Genomic DNA, 12541 nt, shown 5'->3' on the forward strand with positions numbered 1-12541 from the left:
TGTGTGTGCGTGTCTGTGTGCGTGTCTGTGTCTGTGTCTGTGTCTGTGTCTGTGTCTGTGAGTGTGTGTGTGTGTGTGTGTGTGTGTGTGTGTGTGTGTGTGTGTGTGTGTGTGTGTGTGTGTGTGTGTGTGTGTGTGTGTGTGTGTGTGTGTGTGTGTGTGTCCGTCCTAGCTGGAGGTCAGTAGACCGGCTGCTCTGTTAGACGTGTGAGAATTAGCTTAGACTCCACAGACAGCTCAGACACCCAGAGACTTAATCACACATTAAACCACCCCACAGCCACCTCTCATTAGACGCCTGTAGAGAGGCCATGTTCACACACATACACACACATACACGACTGCACAGTGTCTTACTAGAGGTCATCACAGTTAGAAAAGTCCATTGATGATAGACTCAACAGTGTAATGTGGCTAAAGTATCTCCCTCTGTCAGTGTACAGTAGGTCAGGTTGGAGTTAGCCAACAACCCTGCCTGCATGTGGGCTCTCTCTCATCAAACACACCTCATACCTCTCACTCAAAAGCCACCAAGAGAGATAGAGGGAGAGCGAGAGAGAGAGGCAGAAGGAGAGAGAGGCAGAAAGAGAGAATCTGCAGAGAACTAGTTTCCCCTGCACTTTGGCACTGCAAGCCACTATTCCCAATCTGCATGACAAAAGCTAAAAGCACATTAGCGTCAAGTCTGTTTGCAAACTCCTACAGTACAAATAGACCTATGAATGGTTTTTCAATCCAAACAAAACTTCTACCCTGTAAAATGAAGTCTCCCGAGCCAAGTGTGCATGCTTGACATAACCAGAGCCGTATCCATTTCCCACGTGGCACCCGAAGACAGACTCAGTTTCCCAGGCTTGCAACAGCAAAGTGTGGAGAAGATTGAAACTGAACCGCCGTTGGGGCTCCTCAGGGCTCAGTCAGAGTACCGCTCAAGGTTGTGATTAAGGTCATTTCAATGACCGTTCCTGTGATTACAGTTACCCCAGTTTAGGCTGATAGAATAATGTCCATACAGGAGAGATGGGGGAACTGGATACACACGTCCAGTGTGAACTCCCTAATGTACTTTGTCAAACCCCATTTGGCTTGGACTGAGCACCCGCTAATCTCTAGATTGAAGACATTGAGGAGGAGTGTTACTAGCGTAGGGGGTCAAAGGTAGCCTGGTTAACATACTGGAGGCTAGTTTAACCAGGCTAGGTCCAAGCTATGTCTGGGTCTTCCAACCCAAACCATATTGTGTATTACTGATCAATGTTTATTTTCTGATTCACCCCCCTTTGTTTCATCATCTATACTGTACTGTAACATCTACAGTATTCATTTGGTTCCCATAACACATCCATGTTTTCCAGAGGTATGGATCAGTAGGCCTCTACCGTATGTGTAACATAGTATCCCACTATACAATACAGAATGTTTTATGTGGACATTAAATCCCCACAGACCCTATATTATACACAGGAATATTCTCACATCCAGAAAATGGGAACTCAAACGTCCCTGTACTCCATCAAGATGTAAAGACCAGGCGTTTAGATCAGAGAACGCATAGCAACACTATAGCACTTCAATCAGACTCCAGTCAGGCCAGAGTAATGGAAAGAGTAATGGAAACAGAGTCCGAATGAGGTCAGTATCTACTGTAAAGTGTCATGACATCAAACTGAGGTATAGAGGTTTTCATCTATTAGCTGTACTGGCCTGTTACAGGGGGATTTGCATAGAGCACAGAATCACAATGTGGAATGGGCTCAATATTGGAAATATAATTATGTCCAATGCTGCTATTTGATTCACGTAACATTATATGAACTAAGGGCTCTAGGCACTGCCCAGTATTTAGAGGGAAAATATGTGTGCTTTTTAATAAATACATTTAGAATATGTCCTGTATGTTGTAGATTTCCTTATTACATCAATACTCTGAGAAGACTAGCTGCTGTCTAGGGTTGGCACCTGGCAATGCCGAAGTATTTGTCTGGGTGGGCTTTTTCAGAAGCTCTTAGATCTGAGAGTTTTTTCAAATGCTTGATATTGTCTATTGCTGTGAAACGTCATAATGAAAAAAATGACCCCGCCTCTTTCATTGTTAACAATTGCAATGCATGTCGACGTGGTTTGTGGGGCATTGGTTTCCACTGCAGTGCTGAATGGTGTAAATAGGACGACACTGCAGGTCTCCTGTATCTAACGGTGTGGCTCCAAGACTCCATTCAAATCAGATCTAGAACACTGCTCCTGCCTACACGTCATGAAGAGTGAATAAACAATAAACAACGAATAACAAAGATATCACCAATAGGCCTATGTTGCCATACAAAACCGTAGGCCTAGTTCAAATCTGGGATTAGGCAGAGAGTAGGCTATAGCAGGCTGGTGCGGTTACTGCAGATATCCGCCAGAGCAGCCCCCGCACCGTTTCAGCACCATGCATGGTGGACCTGAACAATGGGCATAGCCCGCAGCCCCGGGGCGCTCACAAGTTGACCAACAAAAATACTAACGGGCTTTTTATTACGCATTTTTATGAGACAAATAAACACTTAAAGGTGTGATGTTTTAAAAAAAATCTAGTTAAACGAGATGGTAGCAAAAAAAGCAGACAAATGGACATGCCGACTAAGCCTTTCTCTCCTAAGGGTGAGGCTGATGTGCAAACCTTGTTCCTTCTCAAAGGTAAAATACAGTAGTATTCTTACCAAGTTAACAAACAAGCTTCTCATTTTTAACTAGGCTAAAGCACAAACAATTTAACACATGCCTTTCCTAAATGCGCAACAACTCGGATTAGAAGCCACATTCAGTGATTCCGAGAACATCAAACTTTTTAAAATCTAAACTAAATTAAGTGTGTTGAAAGTGCAATTAATTTAAATTTAATTAAAACATAATTAACCATGCTTTGCCTTTAAATTGAATAAATTCAATATCGTATTTTCCTTACCTGTTCGTGGCAAATGAACCGTATAAATAAATCCCTTGCGCACTGTGCCTTGAGCCCTAGTGACAATGCAAAGAGATGTCGGTCTCTCTGACCCCTCCCACCGCGTTCCAATGCCGTAATTACATCAGTAGTGGCGCATTCATTTGTATGCAACCAACGGTTGCAGAATCTCGCTCCCACACACGCACGCATGCGCACCAACGCACACACACACACACACACACACACACAGACACACACACACAGGTGGGGATCTACATATAAGAGGATGGATGGGCTTCTGTGAGTAGCTGCATTGCCTTGCTCTGCTTACAGGGAGGGGTGCGGCACTGGTTGAGGTGTGAGTGAGAGAGATGTGGAGGGCGGAGAGGAGATGGGGAGAAAGAGCGAGGGAAAGAGAGGAACTGGATTTATCTACGAAGCATCTGCTCCCGTCTTCCCCCATGGGATCCCAGCCACACCATGTCTGGTGCCCGTGCCAAAACTGGCACTGTAGGATTTGGGGGAATGTGGGGCTTGGAGCAGATTGACTCTCCCTCTCCTTAAACAGAAAACATGTGTACCCATGCCAGCTGGCCACAGGCATATTCCGTGACAGCAGCATACTAGCACAACTGAAACACCAGCTTTATCATGTAAAAACAACACAAGACATCCAACTCAACGCATCCCAAAGGAAACCTTATAGGGCTCTGGTCAAAAGTAGTGCACTACATATAGAGAATAGGGTGCAATTTGGGATGCTTACCCAGTACATGTATGGGTTTCAGTTTGGGACTGGGTCAATGGGAGCCAGAAACGACACCTGCCTTTGTGTTGAGCCAAAGCAGTTTGCAACTCAAGTGTTCAGAGAGACAGCTGGATTTAATACTACACCTGGGTAAATAGGTTTAGCAAAGCACAACCGTTGTAGATTTCAGATAGAAATACATGATGTAGAACAGAGTGATCTGTAGAATAAGGAAGCTCTTCAGCTCTATTCATTACATTTCTCAACATTTGACTACTGAATGTGGCCCCTGCCCAATGGTGTTTCATGAATGTGGATTTATCTTTTGTTCTACATCCTAACACAGCACCTGGGACAAGAGCTTTTAATAGATGTGCCCATAGCACTCCACTAAACTTTAAGACTGAAGGTAACAGGATGATTATCAAAACCATACAGATAGGAATTGATAAAAAAATGAAAGGAATGGAATCAAAGCTAATGAAAATACTCCTAGTAGACACACATCACTATTGAGATGGAATAAAACCCAGGTTTAATTGGTTCACAAGACTTACTGCCATCTTGTGGTTAAAATAATACATAGCAGGAGACAGCTTTGCGCAGAAGACTTAACCTTAGTTGTTGAGGCTGCCGTTCTCGTCCTCCTGAGCTGTCACCAGGGCATCAATCTCAGGCTCACACATCTTCTCACGTACAACAGACACACACCCAAAAACCAGGCTTTTAATGCCTTAGGACAGTATCATGATGCATTATTCCTGTATGCCTTCATCCACTGCAATAGAACACCCCACATTTTCATGAAACTGACAGAACACAATAGACCCAAATTAAAATTGGAAGAGGGATCACCAAAATTGTATAACTTTAATAAACAAGCAATATTATTACATTACAAAATGGTAAAAAAAAAGGTGCCTTTTAAAATGTTCAACAATTCTGCAATGTTCTAATTCACAGCTTGTTGAGGTGTTAAGGCAGCCCCCCGCACCTCTCTGATTCAGAGGGGTTGGGTTAAATGCAGAAGACACATTTCAGTTGAACAACTGACTAGGTCTCCCCCTTCCCCCTTTAATGCTGACCATTAATAGTTATCAGGAAAGAATGCAAGGGCACTTCCGGTTTGGAGCTAGGAACAAATGATGGATAAAATGCTGTTCATTCAAACTAAAACATTCTAACGTACATGACTAAACCATTTAGTTTTCCACCCCCATAAACACAGCAGGACACAAACACAAAAGGTGGTATTACAAAAATATATAACTTAACTGTGCATTTATTTGATCATTGTTTCAAACTTTTTAGATTTCAAGTGTGAAAGGATGGACGGATTTAATAACATATTGTTGACTTTGTAGAAGCCAAGAGGAAAGGGATAAACAACCCTACATCTAGATTGTTAAAAACACATTCCCCGCAATATTAGAAAATAAATGACAAAACCTGAATATCTATTATTTCACTCCATGCTTATTCAAAGAGGAGTGAATCCTAAGTTCCACTTAAGTAAAATGTTTCTCTCAGTCATGCATTGATCTCTATGGGAGAATAAGTAAAAATTTGACTTAAGTGGAAGTTCAGATTTGTCCCAGAAATACCACTGGCCTACCTTCAGTGAACATGACAATCACTTCAAAAGGCACAGACAACCAGCTCAGTAGCTAACCCAGTCAAAACTGCTGTTGGTGTTAAGAGACTTATGTTAACCACTTCCCAGCTCTCCTCCATGATGATGTCACTGGGACGTCTCCCTCACTTCTGGCTGACGATACTGCGGGCGATCAGCTCCTTCATGATCTCATTGGTGCCTCCATAGATGGGCTGGATACGGGAATCCACAAACGCCCTGATGGGGAGAGAGAGGATTTTCATATGCACTGACAGCATATAACTAAATAGAATAACATGTTATATTTCCATGACACACACATCACCGTCACTCACTTGGCGATGGGGTAGTCCCACATGTAGCCCCAGCCTCCGTGGAGCTGCAGACACCGGGTGGCCACAGAGTTCTGGAGGTCAGACGCCCTGATAAACAAAAAAAAGTCAAGTCAGACGATATAGGGGGTGTCCCAATTCTCTACCCTTCTCCCTGAAGTGTGCACTTCATCATGGGTTTAAAAGCATTGTCTGGAAAGACATCCCCAGCATTACTCTTATACCAATCCACTCCCTTTAAATCCAATCCAAGGGTGGATGTGCAAGTGCACTTTACACATCAAACATACTGACAGTTCTGGACTGGAGTAGCATAAATCTGGTGAAAGAAGGTTTAGTATTTGGTTGTGTTCTCACCAGTATTTGGCCATAGAGGCTGTTTGAGAGTCCAGGCGTTTCTCTGTGTGAAGCTGGAGACAGGTGTCTAAAAAGGAGCGGCCCACACAGATCTCAGTCTTCAGCTCTGCCAGCTTGTGCTGCACAGTCTGCACCATGAGACAGGGGGATTGAGTTAGTGGATCACTTCAATATACTACAATACAACTATTCATCCATCTGGTCAAACAGAAATGTGTTCTATGGAGATAGTTTGAGGTTAAGTGCCTCGCTCAAGGGCAAAACAGTAGGAGAGACGGGGTCTGACACAAACAGCCCTCTAGTTGCTAGTTCAGTCCCCACTTTGACTCAGCTTCTCTAACCTAGGTTACCTACCACCCCAATAGCACTAGTGTTCACTACACCGAAAACATACCTGTTACTACAGCAGAAATACGAGTCAAAGATAATGCTATCCAACCTGAAGGTGAGCGATGGTCTTGCCGAATGCCTTCCTCTGAGTCACATAGTTCCTGGTCTCCTCAAACATGAACTCACTGCTGGCGATGGCCATGTCTGCAATCAGCAGGCGTTCCTGGAAGAACAAGAGGTGAAGAGCATTAATAATGACGTGGTCTGTAGCTACTAGATATAGTCATACCTTTGTGACAATCGAGTACATAGGAATAGGTTAGGGGTCAATTCCCTTCAACTCAGTCATTGCTCTTTAAATAAATACAATTGGTATTGCAATTTCAGTTTACTTCCTGAATTGAAATGTACCTGACCCCAACCCTGGTATATCATGCAATGTAATTCCTCTCTGAAAGGTGTACCTGTGGCAGCTCGTTCATCAGGTAGTAGAAGCCCTTGTTGGCCTGTCCCAGCAGGGCAGAAGCAGGGAGACGCACGTCCTCAAAGAACAGCTCAGCAGTGTCCTGGGGACAGAGAGACAACGGTTAATATATATATATATATATATATATATATATATATCGAAGGTAATGGCTGTTCTATAAAATGGTCTGACATGACAGTTGACTAGTTCTGGTCACCTGAACCCACTTCTCAAGGGACGTCAATATCAAACCGACTGTTTGAAGCAATTAGTTTTTTTTTGTTCATTTGACCAGACCTGGATTCAATAGTGTTTGTTTTCTTTCAAATACTTCAGTTGCCTTCGATTGAGCTTTAACTACACAATGAAACCAAAGGAATAGTAAAAAACAAAAAGCAACCCATCTCTCTGGTTCTACATACAGGCTCAATCAAACTGAAAGGATGTTGTTACGTTCCCCAGTTTATGTGTTGTAGTTTGTGTTTGTGCATGTGTTTATTTCAGGAAATGGCTACCTGAAATCCCTCAAGCAGCTGATTGGTCTACTCCATGGCTAATTGGAGAGCTGACCCCGCCCCCTCGTCAAGACACAGCTGTCTCCAATTACCCATTCACTCTGAAGCTATATAAAAGCCAGTGTTCTGTTCAGGAGAGAGAGATTTTGGAGGTAGGGATTGCTGAGAGAGATTTTGCTAGAGGTTGATTTTCTGGGAGGTCATTGCAGAGATTTTGCTAGAGAGATTTGTGAGAGATTTTGGAGGGGATTACTGAGAGAGATTTTGCTAGAGGTTGATTCTGCTGGGAGTTCATTGCTGGGAAGTGGTATGTTCTGTGAGTTTGTTGCTCAGGTAGAGCTTATTTGATGTCCTTTGTTTGTTTATGAAATTGTTTAATATTCTGTTTCATTCGTTCCCAGGGGGAAAGGGGAAGGCACCTTGGGAGTGTTTAGGCAAGAGGCCCGAGGGCATACATATACCTGTAGTATATTCATTGTCTCGGCACACTAGGTAAGACCTGGGCGGACCACCCCCTGTATTTTGGTTAGGGCACCAGGTGGTGCTAAATTAGGTAAGTAGTGGGTAGGCAGGTAAGATAGAGGGGGGGGGGCTTTGAGATTTACTTTCTTTGCTTTGGTTCCGTCCAGCCCCTTTTCCCCATATTACCGTGTAAAGGAATAAAATCCTTGTAAACGTTACCACATTCTGCCTGTTGTCATCCTTACTCGCACCTACAGTCCATACCTTTTTCACTTCACGGAGAGTTTACTTGTAGCAGGGTGTTGCGTTCCCTCTTCAGAGGTGTGCGTAACAGATGTGAAAAGGAAATCAAAAGTATTTGAACCCAGCCAGGTGGTCAAAATGGCCCCTTAACGAAAGGGGGTTAAAACATTTGCAGTTGAGATTTCTGACTGTACCTGTGCCATCAGGCCAATCTTCTCCAGCTTCTTGCCCGCCTGGAAGCCCGGCATTCCTTTCTCCACCAGGAAGAGGCTGATCCCGTGGGCCGCTGTTTTCGCCTCGCGGTTCGTTACGGTCACCACGATCACCATGTCGGCCATACAGCCGTTGGTGATGAACACCTGTGGGACAACGGTCAATGACATGGGTCATGTTCAGTTGGGAGAAAACATTTTGAAATGGAGGTACTACCCAAATTTGTCAAGCAAGAAAACAGATTTTTGTTCTCCTTTGCAAAATGTTTTGCTACGGTGTGCCCTACTGAACACAACCCTAGTCTGGTTAAACCACATCCACCCTGAACACACCTTGTTGCCGTTGAGGATCCAGTCATCGCCGTCCTTCTTAGCGTACGTCCTGACACCTTGGAGGTCACTGGGTTGGACGGAGAGAAGAGAGGGTCTTTAGGATGAACTGCTATTGGCTAGACAGAGGTAGAAGTTCGAGAACACGTAATGAAAACAAGCAGAATGACCCCAAATTGACCTTACCATCGTCAAATTCTCATGCTGAAAGTATAGCTTATTAAAATGAACAAATTTCACACCATCGTGCTGACCCAAACCGTACTGTGCCTGCTTGGATATCTTCTTTTCACATCATGCTTTCCAGTAGGGTAACCAGAGCAGTACAGCTCAGCTTGGCCCAGTAGTGTTAAACGTTCTCACCTGCCAGCTCCCGGCTCCGTCATGGCGATAGCCCCGATGCAGGTACCAGCAGCCATCTGGGGTATGAAGCGATCAATCTGTTCCTTGGAGCCATAGTTACTGATGTAGGGCATGCAGATCTCAGAGTGGAGGGCAAAGCCTGGGCCAGAGCAGTTAGAGTACATCCTAGAGGACAAAGAGAGACAGGGTGAGGAGAGGGGTGTAACATCCTGATATCTCCTTCTGACTTTCCCTGCAGTACAACACAAAGCCTGTTGACAGAATAGCATTGATGTTATCAGTAGGCATCTAAGTTAAGTCAGTTGTTTGACATATAAATCACAACTGTTACATTCTGCTATACGCCCATGGTCATAGCAATAGGGCTTGGGAAATACTAGCCAATCAACCCACACCTGGGCCTGTATTCATATAGCGTCTCCGAGTATGAGTGCTGAGCTAGGATCAGTTTAGATCATAATATGATTATATGGACAGTGGGGAGCTGATCCCTGGTCAGGACAAGATACTCACTGCTCCTCCCACATCACAGCTGCAGACAGCAGATCACCTCCGATCCCACCGTGCTCCTCTGGAGTGAGGATGCCCAACAGACCCTGCTCCCCAGCCTTCTGCCACAGCTCCCTGCTCACCATACCTGCCTTCTCCCATCTGGAGGGGGAGGGAAGACAGAGACCATACCTTAAGTCAGCAGAGTCATCACAACATAATCACATCATGAAAACCATTCAGTTCACTGAAGCAACTGGTTCCTCCCGCTTTCAGTCAGTTTCCTGGGGAAGGGTACCACAAAATGTCTGCAGCATTGAAGTTCCCCAAGAACAGGACCCTGGTGGGGAACACTAGGCCTAAGCAGAGATGGTTACAGACAGTCAATACATACTCCTTGTGGTAGGGCACCACCTCCTCTGTCCAGAAACGTCGGACACTCTCCCTGAACATGTCATGATCCTCGTTGAAGATTCTGCGGGTGCCGATGTCCATCAGAGTCTTGGCGCTGGACGTCTCTGGCCTATTGGACGGGGGAGCTTTCCCTTCCTGGGGCTGGCTGTGCTGCATTCTGGGAAATGGAGGCACAGGCACTTATAAATAAACTACATGTTGGTCTAATGGGCATAACAAGGCAGTTGTAAGGCCTAACGTGTCCTACAAAGTCCACCTTTAATCTTTAGGTGTGGTATACTGAACCACTTGTGTGTTTGCTAAAAAAAGTTATAAACTGACTTCTGAGATCAGTGTAGTTAGTAGTGGAATTTGAGTCATGGAATTTGACTAGCCCCCATGGCGGGCTGAGTAACCTAGAATGACATTACTAATGCCATTAGGTTAAAGCAACCAAACCAAGGAGCAAACAAAACAACCAGTCAATCAATCAGGAGAGTCAGGTTCATGAATAGGAAGTATGCAGTGATGTATCTTCAGATTAAAAACCACATTATCTGGTGTAAAAACCTGTAGCTAGCAGTGTTGGATAGCGGAGTTACAAACTCAAACCCACTAGTTACCTCATATGTGAAGGAACACGTTAGGTAGGCTTTAAAGGCCATTTCTGGGAAAGTGTGCCAAAGGTGACTGTGTCCCAGTTTAGCTTTAGCGGGTCAACAGACAATGTTGAACACTATAAGAAGCTATATTTTGTTACTGACTACATATGACAAGGCTGTCTAACTAAAATATTTATGTTTAAAATAAATAACTTATTTCCTGCTCAATGACAGTAAATTAACGTGAATGATAAGCATATCTACAGACATCGTTTCGCCGGTAAAATTAGCATGCAAATCTACGACACGCACCTGGCATTTGCAGAAGAAAGTACCTGTCCACCTCGACATACATTTTTCACACCAGAATAACACGCTTTGACAGCTTTTGACAACATTTTCCTCCGTAACGTTACCGCTTTTACGCAACTGACACAATAACATTGAATGCGTATCTTCTCTAGTATTTCAAGCGTAGGCTACGGTCTCATTTGTTGAAGTTACTGCCATCTACTGGGCGGAGGTAAGGCCTGCTGAATGAACATATTACATCAGATTTGACACATTCCAAACATAATGGATGATATACAGTGCATTCGGAAAGTATTCAGACCCCTTCACGTTTTCCACATTTTGTTACGTTACAGCCTTAATGATGAAATTATAATTTTCCTTCATCAATCTGCACACAAAACCCCATAATGACAAAGCTAAAAACAGGGTTTTAGAAATGATCATGTATTAAACATTTTAAACGAAATGCCTTATATTTATAAGTATTCAGACCCTTTGCTATGAGACTCAAAATTGAGCTCAGGTGCATCCTGTTTCCATTGATCATCCTTCAGATGTTTCTACAACTTGATTGGAGTCCATCGGTGGTAAATTCAATTCATTGGACATGTTTTGGAAAGGCACACACCTGTCTATATAAGGTCCCACAGTTGACAGTGCATGTCAGCAGCAAAACCAAGCCATGAGGTCAAAGGAATTGTTCTTAGAGCGCTGACACAGGATTGTGTCGAGGCACAAATCTGCGGAAGGGTACAAAAAAATGTCTGCAGCATTCACGGTCCCCAAGAACACCGTGGCCTCCATCATTCTTAAATGGAAGAAGTTTGGAACCACCAAGACTCTTCCTAGAGCTGGCCGCACGGGCCAAACTGAGCAATCGGGGGAGAAGTGCCTTGGTCAGGGAGGTGACCAAAAACCCAATAGTCACTCTGACAGAGCTCCAGAGTTCCTTTGTGGTGAAGGGAGAACCTTCCAGAAGGACAACCATCTCTTGAACATTCCACCAATCAGGCCTTTAAAGAAACACATTCACTTTTGTTGTGTCGGTTGGCTAAAAGTGTTACACGGGAAAATGTTCTCAAAAGCTGTCAAAACGTGTTTAACTAGTGTGAAAAATATATGTCGAAGTTGACAGATACTCTCTACTGCAAGTGCCAGATCCGTTCGTTTTGAGCAGTACTCAATGAGCAGTACATAAATTGTTTATTGTTTCTATGGAGAATAGTGTTGAATTCATCAAAATGATGCATAAACATATTTTAGTTTTACAATGTTGTCATGTAACTTAATCAGCAAGCAAAATATAGCTAGTTAGTTATATTGTTCAACATTGTCTGTTGACCCGCTAATGCGAAACTGGGACACAGTCACCTTGGGATACAACCAGAAATACCTAGTTACGCTTAGTTAGTTAGCTAGCTTGCTAGAGGGTTTGAGTCCATAATAACTCAGCTATACAACACTGCATACATACTCCCTATTCATGAAACTGACTATCCTGATTGATTGAATGGTTGTTTTATTTCATTCTTGGCCTGGTTTAACCTAACTGACGTTATCTAGGTTACTGTGTCCTTGGCAATAGCGTGTGACTGCGGGTGCACCCGATTAGACTATAACCACCCCATTAAAAGGTGGAAACATCTTACCAATCACACCATTAAAAGGTGGAAACATCTTACCAATCACACCATTAAAAGGTGGAAACATCTTACCAATCACACCATTAAAAGGTGGAATCATCTTACCAATCACACCATTAAAAGGTGGAAACATCTTACCAATCACACCATTAAAAGGTGGAAACATCTTACCAATCACACCATTAAAAGGTGGAATCATCTTACCAATCACACCATTA

The 12541-nt window shown here is 43.7% G+C and overlaps 1 protein-coding gene across 1 annotated transcript; it reads right to left on the reverse strand.

Annotated features, from left to right (window-relative positions):
• Window positions 1–4528: 4528 nt before the first annotated feature.
• Window positions 4529–10857, reverse strand: acadl (acyl-CoA dehydrogenase long chain). The gene is made up of 11 exons (XM_042325100.1): window positions 10699–10857; window positions 9786–9962; window positions 9416–9553; window positions 8903–9067; window positions 8543–8609; window positions 8192–8356; window positions 6776–6877; window positions 6421–6534; window positions 5982–6109; window positions 5628–5714; window positions 4529–5529 (listed from the first exon to the last, which is right to left on the reverse strand). The coding sequence occupies exons 1-11, from the start codon at window positions 10782–10784 to the stop codon at window positions 5436–5438; spliced, it is 1323 nt and encodes a 440-aa protein (XP_042181034.1). The 5' UTR covers window positions 10785–10857; the 3' UTR covers window positions 4529–5435.
• Window positions 10858–12541: the final 1684 nt, after the last annotated feature.

This window comes from Oncorhynchus tshawytscha, linkage group LG08, assembly GCF_018296145.1.
Source record: "Oncorhynchus tshawytscha isolate Ot180627B linkage group LG08, Otsh_v2.0, whole genome shotgun sequence".
Lineage (NCBI taxonomy): Eukaryota > Metazoa > Chordata > Actinopteri > Salmoniformes > Salmonidae > Oncorhynchus > Oncorhynchus tshawytscha.

What these genes read in the sequence shown, in the direction of transcription:
- acadl (XM_042325100.1), bottom strand. Translation starts at nt 10,784, where the DNA reads ATGTTGTCAAAAGCTGTCAAAGCGTGTTATTCTGGTGTGAAAAATGTA. An exon ending in GGATCCTCAACGGCAACAAG is followed by an intron (nt 8,357 to 8,542) that starts GTGTGTTCAGGG and finishes GTTGTCCCACAG; the next exon opens with GTGTTCATCACCAACGGCTG. An exon ending in AGATTGGCCTGATGGCACAG is followed by an intron (nt 6,878 to 8,191) that starts GTACAGTCAGAA and finishes CTCTGTCCCCAG; the next exon opens with GACACTGCTGAGCTGTTCTT.